This window comes from Archocentrus centrarchus, chromosome 7, assembly GCF_007364275.1.
Source record: "Archocentrus centrarchus isolate MPI-CPG fArcCen1 chromosome 7, fArcCen1, whole genome shotgun sequence".
In the NCBI taxonomy this organism is placed as follows: domain Eukaryota; kingdom Metazoa; phylum Chordata; class Actinopteri; order Cichliformes; family Cichlidae; genus Archocentrus; species Archocentrus centrarchus.
Window position 1 is genome coordinate 35898026 of NC_044352.1, and position 20621 is coordinate 35918646.

General features: G+C 41.5%; 1 protein-coding gene across 1 annotated transcript in view; it reads left to right on the forward strand.

The window, feature by feature from the left end:
- The window catches only part of plch2a (phospholipase C, eta 2a), a 77723-nt gene that overhangs the window by 37973 nt on the left and 19129 nt on the right, over positions 1 to 20621 (forward strand). Inside the window, 10 exon segments of the mRNA XM_030733220.1 lie at positions 557 to 728; positions 4413 to 4520; positions 6310 to 6465; positions 7446 to 7547; positions 8396 to 8496; positions 10706 to 10794; positions 11143 to 11325; positions 11576 to 11683; positions 13765 to 13889; positions 16259 to 16343. Coding sequence (XP_030589080.1) covers positions 557 to 728; positions 4413 to 4520; positions 6310 to 6465; positions 7446 to 7547; positions 8396 to 8496; positions 10706 to 10794; positions 11143 to 11325; positions 11576 to 11683; positions 13765 to 13889; positions 16259 to 16343 — 1229 coding nt within the window.

Sequence of the window (20621 nt, forward strand, 5' to 3'; positions counted from 1 at the left end):
GTTTATAATAGTTTGACTGCATACATCTGTCAAAAAACACTAAAACCTTTCATTGTAAATACAGGCCATAAAATCATATTTTCTTAAAGAAAATGTTTTCTTAAATGCAAAAATAAATAATAATGAGTACAGTAAAGTCAAATATAATAAGTTATACAGCAGCAGTCAAAAGTGTTCAAATGTTTGACTGGTGCTGTACATACAACCTAAAGTAACACACACGCACATGTGTGTGTAGTACTTGATTATTTTATTTGTAGTCAAATGATGCTCAGATGCACACAACATAATCCCCCTTAAGTGTGGTTGGAGTTTGCTGTGTAGTAAGCCCCTCTGCGATGGAAATAAGCATCTTATTTAGTTTGAATGTTGTTCTTGAAAGTAATTTTGTAATACTGTAATCCAGCCATGTACATTCTTTGCTGTAATGTGTAGTGTCCTTCTACCTGCACTCATGGTCAAATCAAGAACACTCAAAGTGTGAACCTTTAATAATAAAATTGTGCTACAACAATCCACTGACATGGCACTCTTTTTCAACCTGATTGTCTGGCAGCTACCCAGTGATCCTCTCCATAGAGAACCACTGCAGTGTTCCCCAGCAAAAGAAGATGGCTCAGTACCTGATTGAGATCCTCGGGGACAAATTGGATGTCTTTAATATCAAAGCTGATGAATCTGGGCAGTTGCCATCCCCAGAAGCACTCAGGGGCAAGATCCTTGTGAAGGTAAAGTCAGAATGTGGATGTTTGCAAGTGACTGTTTTTCTTGGTGAGAGCAACCAGCCATCAGGCACTTAGCTCACTGGATGGAGTTTGAACCTCACAGTGTGACTTCAGAGATAAGAGATGGTGGGTTGAAGGAAGTAGCACGAAAAGCTAATATGACATGTCGGGATAAGAGAAAGAAATCAAAAATTGGCTTTAGAAATGTCACTTTTTATGGTCTGTTTGTTTGTGTTCACAGAAAACAATAGTCTGGGTTATGATCTGGGAAGTTATGTTCGCAATATCAGAAAATATCTTGAGCACCAGTGATTGCAGATAATTGGTTAAATGTGTTGTTGGCTGCAGGACAGGGGCAGTTCTAGATCATGAGCTGCACTCACACCACAGAGAAGCTCTGAAGGATAAAATGTTGATAGAGATGCGTTTCCGTCATTTACGATAATTTTAAGCCTTCCGATGTCCCAGAGAATCCAGAGTATTTAGTCTGACGTCCTCGAACCACCACTTTGGTAGATGGGTACAAAGTGCTGATTGAGCTTATCATAGCCAGCATTTTATTTTACTTTTATTTCAAACCACATCAACAAAAATGAAATATTTGGCTCCCTTTATAAGACATTGCTATATGGTGAGCATTTTATTAACAGCTTTTGTCTTGACAGTCTGGAACAAATGTTGGGCTCAGCTTCAGCTGTCTCCAGAAGTGGAAAGCTACTCAGATTGATGTTGTTTCCATTTCTTGTCTTTGCAGCAGTGAGGTGTCTTTCTGGTAGTTGATGCTGGTGGTGATCAGAGTCACTTTCCAGGTTTTTAGCCCATTATCTGCTCACTATCTGCTGTCCCATTTACTAGAATATTTGTTCTTCTACATTCATTTCAGAGCTTCCTCTGCCTCTCTGTCTTCCTCTTCCTTAAACACAGCATCTCATCTCACACACACACACACACACACACACACACACACACACACACAACCCTGAACAGGATAAGCAGAAGAGAATGGATGGATGGATGGATGGATGGATGGATGGATGGATGTAAACTTTGGCTGTATTTATCTGAGAGTAAACAACATAGAGTGCTATATTATCATAACATGACTGCTAATGCTATGATAATAGCAGTCCAGTGGGAAAGAGCCAGTCTGTTTATAGTAATATCAGTCCTAAGGTTGCAGCCTGATTGATTAGCCTGTGTTGGCAGCTTCTGATTGGCTGAATATTGCCTAACATGTTGGTCAGGGATGACTCATGGCCATAAATAGTACAGATTATGACTCCTTGTTGAGCAATACCTACTGCTCAGCAATATTGCTCAAATGTAAAAAACATGTTTGTATTATGTCATAATTCCTTGATATCAGCAGATTAATATTCCTGTACACACAAGTATAGACATTATGTAGTATGCACCCTTGTACTGAGTGCAGTACTTTCTCTAATTTGTTTACCATGGAAATTTTTTGTCTCTGTTCTAGGATGTGGTTCTCAAAATGAAATGAAATGTTAAAGATAATCTCTTACAGCATGATTAAAATCATTTAATGAGCACTTTTAATATTGAAAACATAATAATATTTTTGCTGGAATCTCTATTATAGCTTTACTAACCCAGCGGTGACTAAAGGTATTTGGATAAAAGTTTAGGGCAAGGCCTCCAAGTTAGGGCAAAATAGTTTTATATTAAAATAGTTTTGCAGAAGGTAATAAGATGTCCACTGAAAGGTTTTCTATTATGAAATGGGGCTTTAATAGTATCCTGACTTCTACATTTATGTTATATTTCCATTAATGGTGAGAGAATATCCCCATCAGTGACAGGTCTTGTCCATCAAATTTAGCGTAACTTTCAGCCAAGAAAGTCTCGCCGGTCATTATAAAACAGTTATAACAAACATATTTTCTCACAGGCATCAGAGTGCAGCCTGCCTGTGAGCAATGGAGGCAGTAATACTGAGGTTAATGAGCCTTTATCAACACCAGATGCTTTCGGTAAAGACGAGGCACCGTGCCAGTACCTGGCCTGCTGGAAACTGTTCACCCAGCTGTTACACCAACACTGTTATCTGTGTGTATACTCACCAGAGTGTTAGTGGTGGCACCAATATCTAAGTACTGCATCTGATCTGCACTATGTCAGCTTTTCTGCTGCTCTGCACTGTGGGTATGATCAGCCACACAGTGCTGCTGACCACCTCCACTCCATGACACCGTGATTGAAAGTGATTGCTAACCACAGGGAATTATAGCTCGCTTCATAATAAAAATCAGGCCATGAGAGAGGATCAGTCTCTTTTAATAATGTCAACAGCTGAAGGTGGACATCGCTCACCATCGATTTCTTACTCATAACTACCTCTTCTTCTCTGAGGCCTCCCAATGAGTGAAACAAAGTGCAACAGGTACTGAAAAAAAACAGAAAAATATAACAAACGGTACTGTAAGCTTCAAGGAGGGCTGGGTGAATTAAGCAGTTTCCTGTCAGCAGGATGCATTACTCTACTGAAAGCCAGCGACATCACAGGAGCAAAGCAAATGTTAGGGCAGTTTTTTAGGAACATATTGTTCACCTGTCTTTGGTTATTACAAAACAGCTCTTTCATGGAGAGTGCAACCAGCAACCGCTCATCTGAACTACATGAGTGAGCATGTGAGGTCTTTTGTCACATGAAACCACAGACAAAAATCTTTGTGAAAGTTTTAGGCCATCTTTAAAAGTTATACCTTTTTGGCTGACCTGCATGTTTTTTCACACCACTTTCAAAGACCTGAGGGTTAAGACTTGGTTTCAGGGCTAAAGTTAAAAGTGACCTTGGAAGGTGGAAGCATTGTAAAGCCTTAAACTCAATGATTGTCCACATAAATATATTTAGCCAAACCAACTGCAGGTTGTTGTCACTGTAGTTGAAACACTGAGAACTGTTTATCCAAACCACCTCCAACATAGTGCTGTACTTTCTCAGGTCTCTAGAAATACAGTACAATAGGGCAAAGTCCCAAATTGATTTCACCTGAAACCACAGATTGTAATGACCCCACGCCACCTTTCGCACCTTGGCGCATGTGAGTGGGTCACAACAGCCACCTCGAGGGGACATCACCACTGGGGTTTAAATACCTGGGTCCCTCCACCTTTTGGTTTGAGAACTCAAGAAGCCTTTTGTATCAGAGGTGGACTTCTCAAGAAACTTAAAGAAGTCCAGTCGCCTTGTTTCAAGCTCCAGGATGACCGACCTGGATGACTGGGAACCTACACAGACACCATGAAATATTTCTTAGTTGTGGCAACAAGGTCACAGTGCAAAAGCTCACTGAATCAGCCAAGAGCAAATAGACCCATCTAGTGGGAGGACCAGGGAGAAACTGCTGAAAATGTGCAAGGCTAGAAATGAGGACTAAACTGAGACAGAAAAGCTCTCTGGCTGGAGATTTCAGATACAGTGAAATGTGTAGAGATGAGACACAATTCAGTCGTTTTTGCTTGTTTAATCCTTGCCAGAGGTCCTGTGTTCATGGCCTGTTGTTGTCAGGACAAGGTAGGTGGTTTTACTATTGTGGCAGACAAGTGTAGTACATCAGTGTATGGTACATTGATGATTACACTACACTTTAAGTATCTTAGTCCAGGAAATCTCTCACCTGTCAGACTGTAAACATCCTCTGGTGTGATTTTAATTTTTGACAGGGGAAGAAACTGCCTCCAAACATTGATGAAAACGCAGAGGAGGGAGATGTGTCTGATGAGGACAGTGCTGATGAGATGGAGGATGACTGCAAGCTGATCAATGGAGATGTATGTAGCCTCATGGTATCTATCAGTTCTATCTAGCAGCAGGATTTGTCCTTTTGTCCAGCAGATGAAATGTGAATTGTGCATGTATTTCCTGTTGCCAATGGTTCATGTTTGAATGTTCTTCTCTCAATTTGCTTTTGTTCCTTTATTATATCTCGTGTACTGTTTCTGCTGTTTTCTTCTTTCTGTTTGTTCTCTTTTCTTGCTTTTCTTTCCGCTGCTTGTCCTTTGTTCAATTATTGTTTTCTTCTTTCAAAGTGGAAGGTACTGTATAAAAGGCGTACCTGGAATCACCTCAGGAATATCACACATGTGCTATACTCTCTCATCCTGTCTCTGAACAATTAAAGTTATAGTCCCAAATCAAACTCCATCACATGTGATGCATAAAGAGCCTTCATCTAGGATCCAAACAGAAGAGTTCAGATTCTCTCTGCTGACATTCTCAGGCCACCTGAGACATATAATTGCTCCAGCGTGTCGTGAGTCTACCCCGAGACCTTCTCCCATTAGGACATGGCACCTCACCCAGGAGACGTCCTAGTCAGATGCCCGGACCACCTCAACTGGCTCTAAGTGATGTGGAGGAGCAGCAGCTCTACTCTGAACCCTTCTTGAAAGACTGCACTCCTCACCCTATATCTAAGGGAGAAACCAGCCGCCCTTTGGAGAAAGCTCATTTCTGCCGCTTGTATCCGCAGTCTGGTTCTTTCAGTCACTACCTAAAGCTCATGACCATAACTGAGTGGGCGCATAGATCGACCAGTAAATCAACAGTTTGGCTTTTATGCTCAGATCTCTCTCCACCATGACGGACCGGCTCCAATCCATCTGTCAGTCTCCTGCTTTCCTCTCCTGTCACTCGTGAACAAGACCCCAAGATACTTAAACTCCTCCACCTGGGGCAGCAACTCGTCCCTGAGCCGGAGTGGGCACTCCACTCTTTTCCGGCTGAGGACCACAGTCTCAGACTTGGAGGTGCTAATTCTCATTCCTGTCACTTCACACTCTGCTACGAACCACTCCAGTGTGAGCTGAAGTCAACAGGACCAGATTCTCCATCAGAAGCAGAGATGAGATTCTGAGGCTGCCGAGGCTGAAGCTTTTCACCACTTAGAGTATGAACAGTGTCGGTGACAAAGGGCAGCCTTTTTGGAGTCTAATACCCACTGGAAGCAATTGTTGCTGTCAATGCAGACCAAGTTTTTGCAACAGTTGAACAGGGACTGAATGACTCATAACAACGGGCCAGACACCCCATACTCCTGAATCACCCCCCACAGGATACCCTGAGGCACACAGTCTCCAAGTCCACAAAACACATGTAGACATATACACACACACACACACACACACACACACACACACACACACACACACACACACACACACACACACACACACAGGAATATCCTTACGAGCATAAAGAAGTGGTGATCCCTGTTATAGGTGGAGCACTCCCTCTGGTCCTCATTCTTAAAGATGGGAATTACCACCCTATCAATTCTTGATAATGACCTAAATATTTTTGATTGATGTGAATTTTTCTCAAGTACCTAACCTGTGTTTAAGAGCCACCTCATGCCCTCATGCTCGGGCCCTCTGCTAATGTACTATTGCATGTAATTCATTATAAATGATGCAAATCTATCTTTATAAGACAGTTTTATACTTGCCTGCAAAATAAAAAAAATAGTGGAAAATGAACTGTGTTCCCTGCTATACTTGAAAGTCACCCTCACCTGCTTTGTCCCTGCTGTCATTATTCTCTCCATATCTCCTCCTCCAGACGTCAGCCAACAGGAAGCAGGTGGAGAACATGGCTAAGAAAAAGCTGGACAACTTGATGAAGGAGTCCAAGATCCGAGACAGAGAGGACCCGGACAGTTTCACCATCACAGCCCTCCCTCCTGCTGGGCAGCTCACAGATAAACCCAGCAGCAAGGTAAACACAGACAGCAAGTCCTGCATAGCAAACGTTTGATCTCTGTATGTGTTCCAACCCTGTGGACATACGATCTTACTTTCTTTAAGTGCTACAAATCAAGAACTGCAGTAGTGAGTACTAATAACACAATATGAAGACAAGATGGAGCAATAATGACATCTGGGTTCATGTATTTGTTTTTTGGTGTATATGACACAATAACCTGTGTTTAAGCATTCATAATCTAATAATATTTTCAGTTGTTGCTTTAAAAAAAGACACTGCTGAAAAGAGACATTAAATTCAAAATATGCTGTATGAAAGCAGCTGAACATAAGCATGATGTTTTGGATGAAGCAGTCATCCAACACTGTGATCACACTTGTTATAGTGTGGCTATCTGTTAACTATTAACTTGCAGATTAACTTGTGGAGAAGCCAAAAGTTTTAGGTGAACATCAGAACCTGTATATAAAAGATGGACATTAAAGCCAGTGAGGAAGTGGCTTAAATGTGCATTCACTTTGACGGGCAGTAGAAGGCAAGTCTGTGGGAAAGAAGACCCTCAATGACATGTATGTATGTATGTATACATACATACATACATACATACATACATACATACATACATATGCTTGGCTTCTTGTAGTGTGAGTTTGTGATAGGTTTTAATGTGAGGTTTTGCACCACTGGGGAAAAAAATCACTGACTTTCTTGCCATAAAAGTGGCACCTGATGAAGTGTATTTCCTTTAGAATCTTTGAGCTCTTTAATGCACCATAACTAGCCTTCCATATTTATCATGAGTCTAAAGATGGAGTTCCATCTTTAGCAGTAATCTTAACAAAAACAGTTAAAGTGTCTTCTGTTTAAACATCCCAAACAAATGCTGTTCAGTCCAGTTAGAGGTGGAAATGTAGATTTAAGCTGGTGATACATTTTCTTCTTATTTCAGATGAATTGTTGCCTAAAAGCATACATGTTTCCTGTCTTGTCAGGGTAAAAGTAAGGATGGGATCAACACCGCAGATGTGGCTAATCCTACCAGCAGTAACAAGCGCACGGGTCGCTCCTTCATAGAGAGCTTCTCTAAATGCAAGGTTGGCCTTTTTAAAAGTTAAACCTTTATTCAGTTTCCTGCACGTTACCCCGACTTTCTGTGAAGAGAAGAAAGGAGCAATTGTTTTCAGCACTGATGCTGTACAACAGATTTCATGACATGGTTGCTGCATTACTCTACAATAAAAGAATATAAGTATTGAATTAGAACAATTTAAATGGGCAATTAAATTTATAATTTCAGTTCAGCTGCAAGAGAAATTATAGTGCTGTCTTCAAGCTGATTATTACGACCTTTTTTGTACATTATGCTTGTTGGAATTCAGAAATTATTTTGAAGTAGATTACAACAAATTCATGCATGAACAAAAAATTGTCCACATTAGCATGCAGAATTAAAATAACAGACTCGATGCCGTGAGTAGAAGGGCCTAATTTGTGTTTAATGTGGTGCAATTGTTAAAAGGTGTTGTGTTTAGTTCTTAAATCATCTGTTCAGGTGAAGACAGCAACGGCCTGCTGTCGCTTAAATATCAAAACATATTTAAATAAATGCACAGATTTTTTGTGCTAGTTAAAGCAGGAACCAATTAATCAATTTATGAATATACTGTCTTCCTGTATTTGATATTGAGTTAATTGGTTGCTCTTACAAAAGAGATTTTTAGATGTAAATATTAATCTTGATTAATCTCTAATGATAAATTATTTGCAGCCTTTGCTTTGATGACAAAAAGACTTTTTTCCAGTTTGTTGCAGCCTTAAGTTTGGGCCAGTTATACATTTTATCAAAAGCATCCAAGATGGTTTTTTTAAACCTCATCTTCCTGTCTTTTCAAAACTGGAGAGAAAACTCTTTCAGCGGTCTTCTGTGGTCCTCATTCCTCAGAAAAAGGCATCCAAGCTGAAAAAGACGTCAAGCTTTGAAGACACAGACACAGACCAAGAAAGCACAAGTGGCACTTCCCGCGCTCCACTGCATCATAGCAAGTATGACACACACACACACACACACCATCTAGTTCAATATTTCATACAGACACAAATGCACAGATGCACTTGTATGCAAGATGTTAACACAGAGCTGCTGTAATTGCTGCCAAAGGGCATTTAGAGCTAAGTGAAGGGGTCTGATAACACTGAGTGCGTATTTTAGTCTGTTGCATATTTCAAACTGTATTTGTTTGGTAGTTGTGGAGAATTGTGTGCCGACTGCTTTGGGGGGGAAAAAGGAATGAAATCACTTTTTAGACAAATCTGAAATGTGGCAGTTTCGATAGAACGCTCCACTATGCTGAAGACATGCAGCCCACACCCACTGCAACAAAGCAGCACTCAAAGTCTTCAGTCTTTATTTTGAGGATGTTAAATACTAAATAACCAAAAATATATTTAGAGTTTTATTTAGTATCCCACCCCATGATGATGATGATCATTATTATTATTGTTATTATTATTATTATTAAAGTCATAAGAGGGCCCTCACACCTCAGTGCACGTTGAAGTGCTGCAGCTGAGCCATGCTTGCTGTTGCCCAGGGATGCTGTAGAGGAGGAGTGTCATGTGGATGTGTTAACCCCAGGATGCTAATAAGGTCTTCCTACTTTCTGTAGGGTTTGGGTGATGGGCCTATAGTCTTTTGTACACACGCAGTGGGGAAAAATAAGTATTTGATACACTGCTGGTTTTGCAAGTTTCCCACCTACAAAGAATGGAGAGGTCTGCAGTTTTTATCGTAGGTACATATCAATAAAAATCCAGAAAATCACATTGTATGATTTGTAAATAATCAATTTGCATTTTATTGCATGAAATAAGTATTTGATCCAATAGAAAAGCAGAACTTAATATTTGGTACAGAAACCTTTGTTTGCAGTTACAGAGGTCAGACGTTTCCTGTAGTTCTTGACCAAGTTTGCAGACACTGCAGCAGGATTTTGGCCCGCTCCTCCATACAGATCTTATCCACATCGTTCAGGTTTCGGGGCTGTCGCTGAGCAACATCGAGTTTCAGCTCCCTCCAAAGATTTTCTATTGGGTTCATTTTTATTTGATTTGCCATTTTGGCAAATTCCTGGCGTTACACTTTTTCAGATGCCTCCTAGAGTTTTAATGGGATCAACTTCCTATTTGGTCAGTCTAAACTACAGACGTAGTTAAATGTAAATTGCGACCCTTTTGAATTTTGGTTGAAGGGTGTGTCTGTGGCACTGTGGCAAATTTTGATCATTTGCCCTGAAATTTTAAGTTGCTGTCCTTTCCCAATCTGAAACAAACTTCTCTAGTGTAATAAAGGTCCGCCTCTAATCAAATCCCTATGATATTATTTAATGATGGTCACAGCGCTACCTAGTGGCAACAGGAAATGACACGTTTTACACTTTTGAGGCACAGCTTCAAGGTGGTTGAACAAACCCATCTCAGATTGGATGAGGAGAGCCTTACAGAGTTGGTCTTACATCACTTTGAAAACTGGCACCATGGAAAATTTCAGAAGATTCTGGAGTTTGACATCAGTCTTCAGGATAGCGACAAACAGCATCACCATGTTGGTCCAGATGTTTCAATTTGGGTTCAGATGTATTCTATAAAATTTAAATAAACATTATTTATATGTACAGGTGAGTGACCCACTCAAGGCATTGCATGATGCAAGAAGGAATCACCTGCCTTTTATATTAATATCATGAATATTAATGCAGGGTGTCATCAGACTAAGCAAGAACAGTCAACTGTTACACACAGGAATATTATAGTAGGGTGGCAGTGCATAGACCTCTTATTACAAAAATGAACAGACATTTGAGTGTTCAGCTTTGCAAAAACTACAAAGGCACTGGTCTACAGAAATATGTAGGCAAGTATTTCCTCGTGGAAACCAGGAGAACAGTACAGGTCTGAGCCTTGAGACAGTCTGGAGTGTTCACCTCCTATGATGAAACATTTCTATCCTGATGGGAGTGGTCTTTGCCAGCATGACAGTGCCTCAGCCATAGGACCTGAGGGCTTACTAAAAGGTATCAACCCAAATACCTATGGGTGACCGCCATGTTAGACGGCATGCTCCACCAACATCACTGAAACCCAAGTGAAAGAATATCTGTTGAGACTTGAAGGAAACCAAAACCAACACTTTATATTTGTTTTCTTTTTCCTGTCACCTGTTTGAATGCATGTGTGACCTTTGTCAACTTTACAGAAAGAAGAAGACCATGAAGCTGTCCAGAGCTCTGTCAGATCTGGTCAAGTACACACGGTCTGTGGGTCTCTATGACATTGAGGCACAAGGTGAGCAGTTCTCTTTATTCAACACATTTTTTAGCTTTACTCTTTTAAGCAACTGAGCATTGTTAACCTAATGCTAGCTGCATATTGGGGACAGTACAATATAAATGTATCATACTCATACTTGCATTTATAAAGCATTTTTCTAGTCTTACTGCACACAAAAAGGTCTAGAGAAATTCTTTGATTCTTTAATGTTAGAGATACATTTGGTATTGATTACACTATTTCCATGGTACATTAACAGTGTAAATTTTTACCAGCTCATCCCTACTTTGTAACTTTTGAAGTAAGTGGAAGTTTATGAGGCTCAGGAAGAAATCAAAGATGTATTTGTGCTGTCTCTAGCAGCTTACTGTGGCTGGCAGGTGTCGTCTCTGAGTGAGACCAAAGCCCACCAGGTGATGCAGCAGAAGGCGACGGCTTTCATTCAGTTCAACCAGCGGCAGCTGACACGTATCTATCCTTCTTCTTACCGTGTGGACTCCTCCAACTTCAACCCTCAGCCCTTCTGGAATGCTGGTTGTCAGCTTGGTATGATCCCCTCCCCACATGTGCTTTACACTGCACACACTGCATTTCATATAGTCAAACATTTAGGATATGAACTGATTCCCTCTGTTGTCACAGTCATTAATGATTCTGCAGTTTGTCAAGACTTTTTCTAAACTGCTGCAGCTGCTGCTGATGGCTTTTGCTTTAACAACAGTGTCTATTATCCAGCACATTAAAATAAAAACTTTCAGTCTATCAACAATAATGAAGTCAAATACTTTGATTTCAGTTGCACTAAACTACCAGTCTGAAGGCCGGGTCCTCCAGCTCAACAGAGCCAAATTCTACAGCAACGGCAACTGTGGCTACATCCTCAAACCTGCCAGCATGTGTGAAGGTCAGGACACGTTTGTCATTTCATTTTCACTTTTATCCACTTTCATATTTCTAGAATGGGAGTTAATTCGATGAGTTTAGTTTATTTTTGACAAAGTATTAACGCTTAAGATAAGACACTGGAGGAGAGAGATTATCCATAACTGTACAGAAGGTGTTCTTTAAGGCAGAGGTCCCCAACCCCCGGGCCGTGGACCGGTACCGGGCCGTGGGACATTTGGTACCGGGCCGCACATAAAGAATAAATAACTTAAATTATTTCCGTTTTACTTATTATCTGCGCCTAAACTATATTTTATTTTGAAAAATGGGCGGATTCGCTCCGTTACTTCCCTCCATGACTTCCTCTTGACGTGTCAAGACGTTTCTGCTCACATGATACGTCACCGCTAAAATTAAACCCAGAAGCTTCAGGCCTGTCTAACGAAATCGGTTGGTTGACCTACATAACGCTTCTTTAAATTTTTGAGTGCTCAACAAGAGTAGAAAAGCGCTATGTAAGAACTAGTCCATTTACCATTTTTATTTATCAACACCGGGGATAGCAGTGAGGTAGACCCAGCCATCAAACTGACTCTCCAGCGCTTGACACCGCGGCTCTGCAGCCACGCTCCATGTGAAATCGGCCGAACCCAGTCAAACCAGAAGCCAGCAAAAATGAGTATCAGAGAAACAAGCTCAGGGGGCTTACACTGATTCAGTGTTATGGTGAGTTGTATTTTTCATGCGCTTTATACAGTAAACATCACCTAAGTCGAAGTCGCACAAATCGGGTTTTCGCTCTAGTTGGATGGCATCTGCAGGTCCTGATTTTTTCTAACATTAATTCCAATAAAATCATCACATAAATCCGTCGGATATTCACCTACCTCGGATGAAAAATCTGGTCCCATTGTAATAAATTTCCAGTTAAATGTGATCGCATAAACTGGATGAGTTTAGCGCTAAAACCCTCCTCAGCTCCTGTCCGCCCACTTCCATGCATCGGCTCGTTCGTGCACAACTACACACACACTAACAACGCCTGGAAATTGTTTTAGTGTTTATATCAGTTCATTTCACCGGGGACAATCGTGGCAAGTGTAAGCTACAAACTTGCACTTACGAGTAAAATTTCAGATTATAAAATTTGCAGAAGCAAATTCATAGATGAAGCAGAAGCCATTGCAGCGAAATTCGATAATAGACCCCAAACTGGGCCATTTGAATCCGACTGAGGTGATTTCTACTGTATTTGTTTTTGCGGTGTATCTTATTTTGAAGGCATGTTTTACCATGGCTCTAACAGCTGACCAGGGAGCGCTGTGGGCAGAGAGCCTGTTATTCATGTTGAGGCGGGATGTTACGAGAACGCTGCTGATAGAGTTGCATACAAATACAAAGTGGATTCACGTTTTTTATTATTATACGTAGAAAATATCACACTTGGTTATGGTCGTATCATTTATTTTGACATATTTATTCGCCACACCTTAAAAGCCGGTCCGTGGAAATATTTTCTAACACTAAACCGGTCCGCGGCTCAAAAAAGGTTGGGGACCACTGGTTTAAGGATTTAAAAGTGTTATTGACATAAGCAGTACGGTAGGTGTGTGCGTGTGTGTGTGTGTGTGTGTGTGTGTGTGTGTGTGTGTGTTTGTTTGTTTGTTTGTTTGTTTGTTTGTTTAAAACTACAGTAAGTTGGTTCCTAACTGGTGCTCATTTTTCTGCATTAGTATCTGTTTTTTATGCCCTCCCTCTCCTTCACTGTCCGTTGCTTCACTTGACTTGTCTAATGTCTGTGAACATACATTTACATCAGTTCAGTTGCAGATATTGAGCCAGTGTACTCTGGCATTTCAGCATCGTGAGGTCAGTGTTCAGTGGTCTTAAATATTTCAGTTGTGTGGATTCTAGAGGATTGAAAAAGTACAGTTATGTTTATGGGATTACACTGAATCATGAAAGATTAGCTCTTTAAAAGAACCTTTGTGCTTTTTAAATAGTGTTACAAAAACTGACAGTTGAATTGGTTTTGAAGAAATCTGTCATTTTATTACAATAATGATCACAAATGATGTGCAATCTTTTTACCCACTGCAGGTGCCTTTAACCCCAATTTGGAGGACCCAATGCCCGGTAAGATGAAGAAACAGCTGGTTTTAAAAGTCATTAGTGGACAACAGCTGCCCAAACCCAAAGACTCCATGCTGGGAGACAGAGGAGAGGTAGGACCAGGTTTTATTTAAAAGGACTTAGCTTCCAGGACTTAGCTTTAGGGTGGCCATGCTGACTTTTGTACACCATCGAAAGCACCAACAGTGGGCATGTGAGTATCAGAACTGGGCCACAGAGCAATGGAAGAAGGAGGCCTGGTCTGATAATCACATTTTCTTCAAAGTAAACATCTGTCATGCTACTCTTATCTTTTAAAAGTAAATAGTGCCCAGAGAGAGAGCTCTCTTAGTGGAGGTTTGTGCTCTCTGTGAGGTGAATGCTTAAATGCTATTCACTGCAATATACTGACTTAGATTCAGCACACTGTTGAAGAGGGCTGTCTTATTAATTTAGAAAATAAATAAAAATAAAAAAACTGCACACATGGTCCTTGATGTTTGTCTATTTGCAGATCAGAGTGAATGGGTGCACTTGCATAATTAGAACAAATGAACTTAAATCAATAGTCTCAGATCAGAGGGCAGTAATACAAGGACTGACAGCTCACTCTCAATTCTTTTAACTCGTAAGAATCAGAAGGTTATGTGGTAACATCTGGACTGATGGGGCTGCGTTTACAAACAGCATTGTAGTCATTATTACCTCCACCAAGGAGCCTGTGTTTTTGGTAGTGTGTGTCTGTTTGTAAACACAATAGCTAGAAAAGTTTTGAATTAATTCTGATAAACTTCGTAGAGGCGTAGAGTGTGGTCATGTTAACTATGCGTTCAGATTTGGCTTACATCTACCAAGGTCTTCAAGGTCAACTTACTGTTAATGTGGATTCTAAATATCACATTATAGTTTACATCTAAATGTCATGTTACATTTGAGCTCTGAATTTTGCTTTTACATCTCATAACTGCCTTTTCAAGTTGAAATGCATTATAACTTTAAAGAAAGTAGTAACAAAAAGGGAATGAGCTGCTTAATTAGAAATACACACTGTTCAAAAAATTAAAGGAATACCTTCTAATCACAGTACAACATCAAGTTAATTAAACTTCTGTGATATTGATCTGTTCAGTTAAGTAGTAGAGGGTGTTTTTAAAGAAATTAACAACAGCTTAACAGCCCTGACCCTCTTGTCTCTGGCACCCCCCCCCCCCCCCCCCCCCCCCACCCAACCATATTGCTATCCTGGCTTTAAATGTGCGATATGCTTAGCTAAGGTGTTTTTTTGGACCCTGGCACTGTGCTCATATATGAGCACAAAGCACTTTATACGAGCGCTACGTAGGTCAACCAACCTAGTTCTTTAAGGCCGTTACACACCGGACACGTTGTGTGGGGGGGGGGAAATGAGGTAAATCAAGCGATGATGTAATTGAGGTCCTGATGTTTCTAAACATGTTTGACATCAATTCATGGACCGGAATCGGGGGGGCAGAGGCCAGAAGTGGCCCGCGGGCCAGGAGTTTGAGACCCGTGCTCTACAGGCTAGGCAATGGCACCATGGCTGCCATTAGATATTGGAATGAAATCCTTGGACCCACTGTCAGACCCTGTGCTGGTGCATTGGGTCCTGGGTTCTCCCTGATGCATGGCAGTGCCTGGCCTTATGTAGCGAGAGTATGCGGGCGTCTGGGTGTCTTTGAATTCAGCCCTCTGTAGGTTGATCATTTTCATTTCCATCACACGATGTGGCATCCAGTCATTCTTAACACATTACCCAGTCCAGTACACATCTACATCAGTATACATGTAGATATCCAGCTTGACTTTTTTACCACTGGGAGCTGAAGAAGTGTTTTCAAAATGTTCCTGTAATTTTTTTGAGCAGTGTATAATAAGCTCAAGTTATTCATGTCAAAATAAGTACCTCTTGTCCATTACCTTTTGTCTGCCTAGAGAGTGTTAGTGCGTTACCTTTAACAGGTGGTCAGTCCACTGGTGCATACTCTGAGGAGCAACAGCAGAGCGTTTTTCTTTTTTAAACACAAACTTAATAGCAGAACATAATAAGACAGAAATATGGCATTCAAAGAATCCTGAAATGAAATCTATTGCAAAGTATCCCACAACAACAAATACGTTGGTAAATGTTTTGGTTAAAAACCCTCTTTTGGTTCAGAGTCAGCAAAGTTTTTAAGAGTTTGCCCTGGTAAAGTTCATTGAGATCATATTTACAACTCACAGCCTAAATAAGTGCCAGGAGACATTTCAAGGTGGCAGCAGAGGGATGAGAATTTCTTCTTGAAAAAATTTTGATAGCAATGACCCCTTGATACCTTCACTAAATGGGGAGCTGGTGATGTTCAGAAAAGGAGGTGTGCAGTTTAAGAAAAACACCAAAGAAGGAGTTAAGAGGTAATGATTGAAAGCTTTCATAACTGCGTGGGTTAGAATATCTTAACCCTGTGCAACATCTTTCTGACAGATCATCGATCCCTTCGTGGAGGTGGAGATCATTGGTCTCCCAGTGGATTGCTGCAAGGAACAGACCAGAGTAGTGGATGATAACGGTGAGTTATCTGTCTCCATAAATTAATAAAATGACAATCTCAATTTTATTTATGTTGCACATTTCATTTTACTCAAACTCAACGTGCTTAACACAGAAGGCAAAAATATAAAAACCTATGTATGTTTACAATGAAAGTGTGGTTCTCGGGCGCCTTGGGCCCCTGTCCTTGGCTTGTGCTGGGGCAGCTGGCCTGTGGCAGGGTCGGCTGCCCGTTGCCTCTGATTCTCGGGGGCACTTGCCCTCTGACTGAGGGTGCTTCTTTTAGGACCTCCCTCCCTCTTCCAGTTGCCCTCAGGATGTCTTTCCTCAGGTCTTCAGTGCTCCTGGGAGGCTGCAGATGGCCCAGGTCTCCTGGGTTTTTCTTCTGTCTGCCTCTGGTTTCTGGGGGGCATTATTGCAGCTTCTCTCCCTCATTATCAAGTATATTTCATGACAGGTGATGCTTGTTTTGTCACAGATGCAGCAGCTGTGTTTACTTGTGGTCTATCGTCTACTTTTATCTTTTTCCCCGTCTCTCTCTGTTTCTGTCCCTTTTTATTTTTCTTTTCTCCTCCCTAAAAAAGGCTAGTGATATATCAGAAGAATACCAGGTGACAGAACAGAATAGAATAGAACAGAATAGAATAGAACAGAATAGAATAGAACAGAATAGAATTAACAGATATCTCAGCCTGTAGCTCGTGGTACATATGACATCTCAGCTTGCCACCTGTTTCATCTACAGGAGCAGGACACCTGCCAATATTATCCTGCTGCATTCTGAACAAGCTGAAGTCATCCTGCTGATGACTTGGATTTAGTGTGGCCAATAAAGCATTACAATAGCTAGACCTGCCTGATATGAATGCAAACTCACTCTGGATTTCTCAGAAGGTTGGTGGTTTGATCCCTGGCTGCTCTAGTCTACATGCCAAAGTATCCTTGGGCAAGATAATGAGCCCCAAGTTGTTCCCAATGTGTTCATCAATGTCAGATAGAAAGCACTTAGACACAGAATGTGCTTGTATGAATGGGGTGTGAATGGATGAGACATGCTGTATAAGTGCTTTGAGTGCTCATGTAGAGTATAAAAGTGCTACATAAGAACAAGTCCATTTATCCTTTACCTGGGACTCACCAATCATTGCAGTTTCATCCCACAGGTATGACCAAGATTTACAAAACAGACTTATCTTTTTATTCAGTATGAGTCAAATTGTGACTGAGCCCATAATCTCTGCAGGAAAGAGTTTACAGAGGTCAAGTCAGAAAGTGTTTTTCATCTAGATTTCTATAGGACCTGAAGTCTTTTTGCAACCACAGCTACAGCAATCTGCAGCCCTGCAGATAAAATGTGGGTTTTCACATCACATCCCAACATGAATGTTTATAGACTCTGGATGTCCGTATGTTTTCATATTTTAAACTCTGCAGACACCATCATTAGTCCCAGTAAATTGGAATGAGAATTTCTTTCCTATCAGCTTGTGATGCCATAAACCACAGTACAAAGCATTTATGCCCAATGCTGAACTATCCAATACAGTTAAGTCATGTCAGGGCTACTCTAGACGAAATAAATAAACTGGGAAGGGGTAATGTCAGGAGAAAAATCTGAATTTGCAAGATGAAAAGTTCTGTCTTAAAGGCTGGATTAGACTCATCCCAGTACATCATTGCTCATCGTACCTGCAGTGGATGACCTAATCAAATTAGTTATTGAACTCAGGATTTGCACTCCTCACCCTGTCTCTAAGGGAGAGGCCAGCCACCCTTCGGGGAAAGCTCATTTCTGCTGTTTGTATCCACAATCTCGTTCTTTCAGTCATTACCCAGAGCTCGTGGTGGTGAGGGAGGGAGGGTTCACTTTTATGCTTTGCTCTTTCTTTATCACAACGGACCAGTGTAGCATCCACATCATTGCAGCCCCAGCCCCAATCCTTTTGTCAATCTCCCACTCTATCCTCCCATCACTTGTGAACAAGAGTCCAACATACTTAAACTCCTCCATTTGGGGCAGCACCTCATCCCTGACCTGGAGTGGGCACTCCACCCTTTTCTGGTTCAGGATCATGGCCTCAGACTTAGAGGTGCTGATTCTCATACCTGCCGCTTCTCAGCTGCGAACCGCTCCGGTGCGAGCTGGAGGCTCTGCTGAAGCCAGCAGGATCACACCACCCTTAAAAAGCAGAGATGAGATTCTGAGGCAGAAACCTTCCACCATTTGGCTACACCTAGAAATTCTGTCAATAAAAATTATGAACAGAATCTGTGACAAAGGGCAGCCCAACTCCTACCAGGAATGAGTCTGACTTTTTAATAATAATACATTTTATTTGTAAGTGCCTTTCATGACACCCAAGGGCACCTTACAGGGGTAAAAGCAAAGCAAATCACATAAAAGCACAAACAGAAACTAAATGACCAAAGGAACTAAAGTGAGTGTGCAGTTTTGAACAACTAAGTTTTGAGTTGTGATTTGAAGACATGAACAGACTCAATATTGCGAATGTCTGGTGGGAGAGAGTTCCACAGCTGGGGAGCAGAGTGGGAGAAAACTCTGTTCCCCATGGTGCTGAGGCAGGCAGAGGGCACAGTAAGGCAGATGGAAGACAAAGAATGGGGGGTACGGGAGGAGGTGATGTGAAGAAGTTCAGCTAGATAAGGGGGGGCGAGGTTGTGGATGGCTTTGAATGCATACAGGAGGATTTTGAAATAAATTCTGAATTTAACTGGAAGCCAGTGGAGTTGTTGTAGGACTGGGGTGATGTGGGGAAATGAGGGGGTTTGGGTAATAATGTGAGCGGCTTGAATGATTTGAAGCTTCTGGAGGGATTTGTGAGGAAGGCCAAATAGAAGAAATAGAAATATAGAGTTACAGTAATTTATACGGGAGGTAACAAGACTATGAACAAGGACGGCGGTGGTATGTGGGGAGAGGGAGGAGTGGAGGCAATTTATGTTTCGTTGGTGGAAATATGCAGACCAGGTAATATTATTGATATGGGAGTGAAAGGATAGAGTGCTGTAAAGGATGACACCCAGACTCTTAACCCAAGTGGAGGGGAAAACTGAGGAGCTGCTGATTGTGAGGGAGAAATTGCCAACTTTGGATAAGGTAAATTTTGTTCCGATGTTTGTTTGTCGCTGTTTAATTTAGGAAAGCTTGAGCTGAACCAGGATATTATTTCAGATAAGCAGGTGGTGAAGGAGGAGGGTGGGAGGGAAGAATTAGGTTTGGTGGATAAGTACTGTAGAGCTGGGTGTCATCCGCGAAACAATGGGAGTGGATGCTGAATTTGCGCAAGACATTGCCATGGGAAAGGAAGTAAGTGATGAAAAGGAGGGGCCCCAGGACAGAGCCTTGAGGCACACCTGAAGTTACAGGAGAGGGGTGGGATTTAAGAGACAAGCTGGATGAACTGAGTGTGGCCTGTGAGATAAGTTTGCAGCCAGTCAAGAGGAGTGTGGGTGATGCCAATAGAAAATAATATATTGAGGAGGATGTTGTGGGAGATGGGGTCAAAAGCCGCACTCAGATCAAGGAGGATGAGGAGGGAGAACAGTCCGAAATCGGCTGCCATGAGAAGATCATCGGTGATTTTTGAGAAGAGCAGTTTGAGTGCAGTGAAAACAGGGTCTTGGTGTTGCCTTCATTGGAGGAAGTAAGGCCAGAGTAGCAGGACGATTTGGTTTGGGTAATTCAGTCCTTATAATGCAGTATGTGAGATTTTGTACATGTCTTTGTGGATGGTGAGACCATTTTTTTTAATGGAGATGCTCTAATTGATGCCCTTTGTTTTTCACTGACTGGAGTTCAGAGGTAAACCAGGGTACAGGATGAGTGAAGGAAACAGACCGTGTTTTCACTGGGGCGAGAGAATTGAGAATGTCAATTAAACAAGTGTTATATTGAGCAGCCAGTACATCTGGGGTGGAGAAATCTTCAGGAATCAGAGCACTAACAATAAGTAAATGTCCCTGATGTTCCTGAATGAGATCAGCCGTGGTGCTTTATGCTGCTTTTCCATTAGTACCTTCTCAGTGCGGGTTGACTCGGCACGACTCGCCACGGTCTTGTTTTGTTTCCATTACAATTAAGTACCACGTTAATGTGGGTGGAGTCAATATAGCAGGGGTATCCGGCATTCGGCCATGCCCCCTACTGCGATTTGATGTCAAAAATATGACAATTTGGCCCTTTAAGTTACTTTTTTGACATTTTGCTAACTCCTCTTAGTTGGAGGGGAAAGCGAAATGTCAAAAAGGGCCAAATTGTCATATTTTTGACATCAAA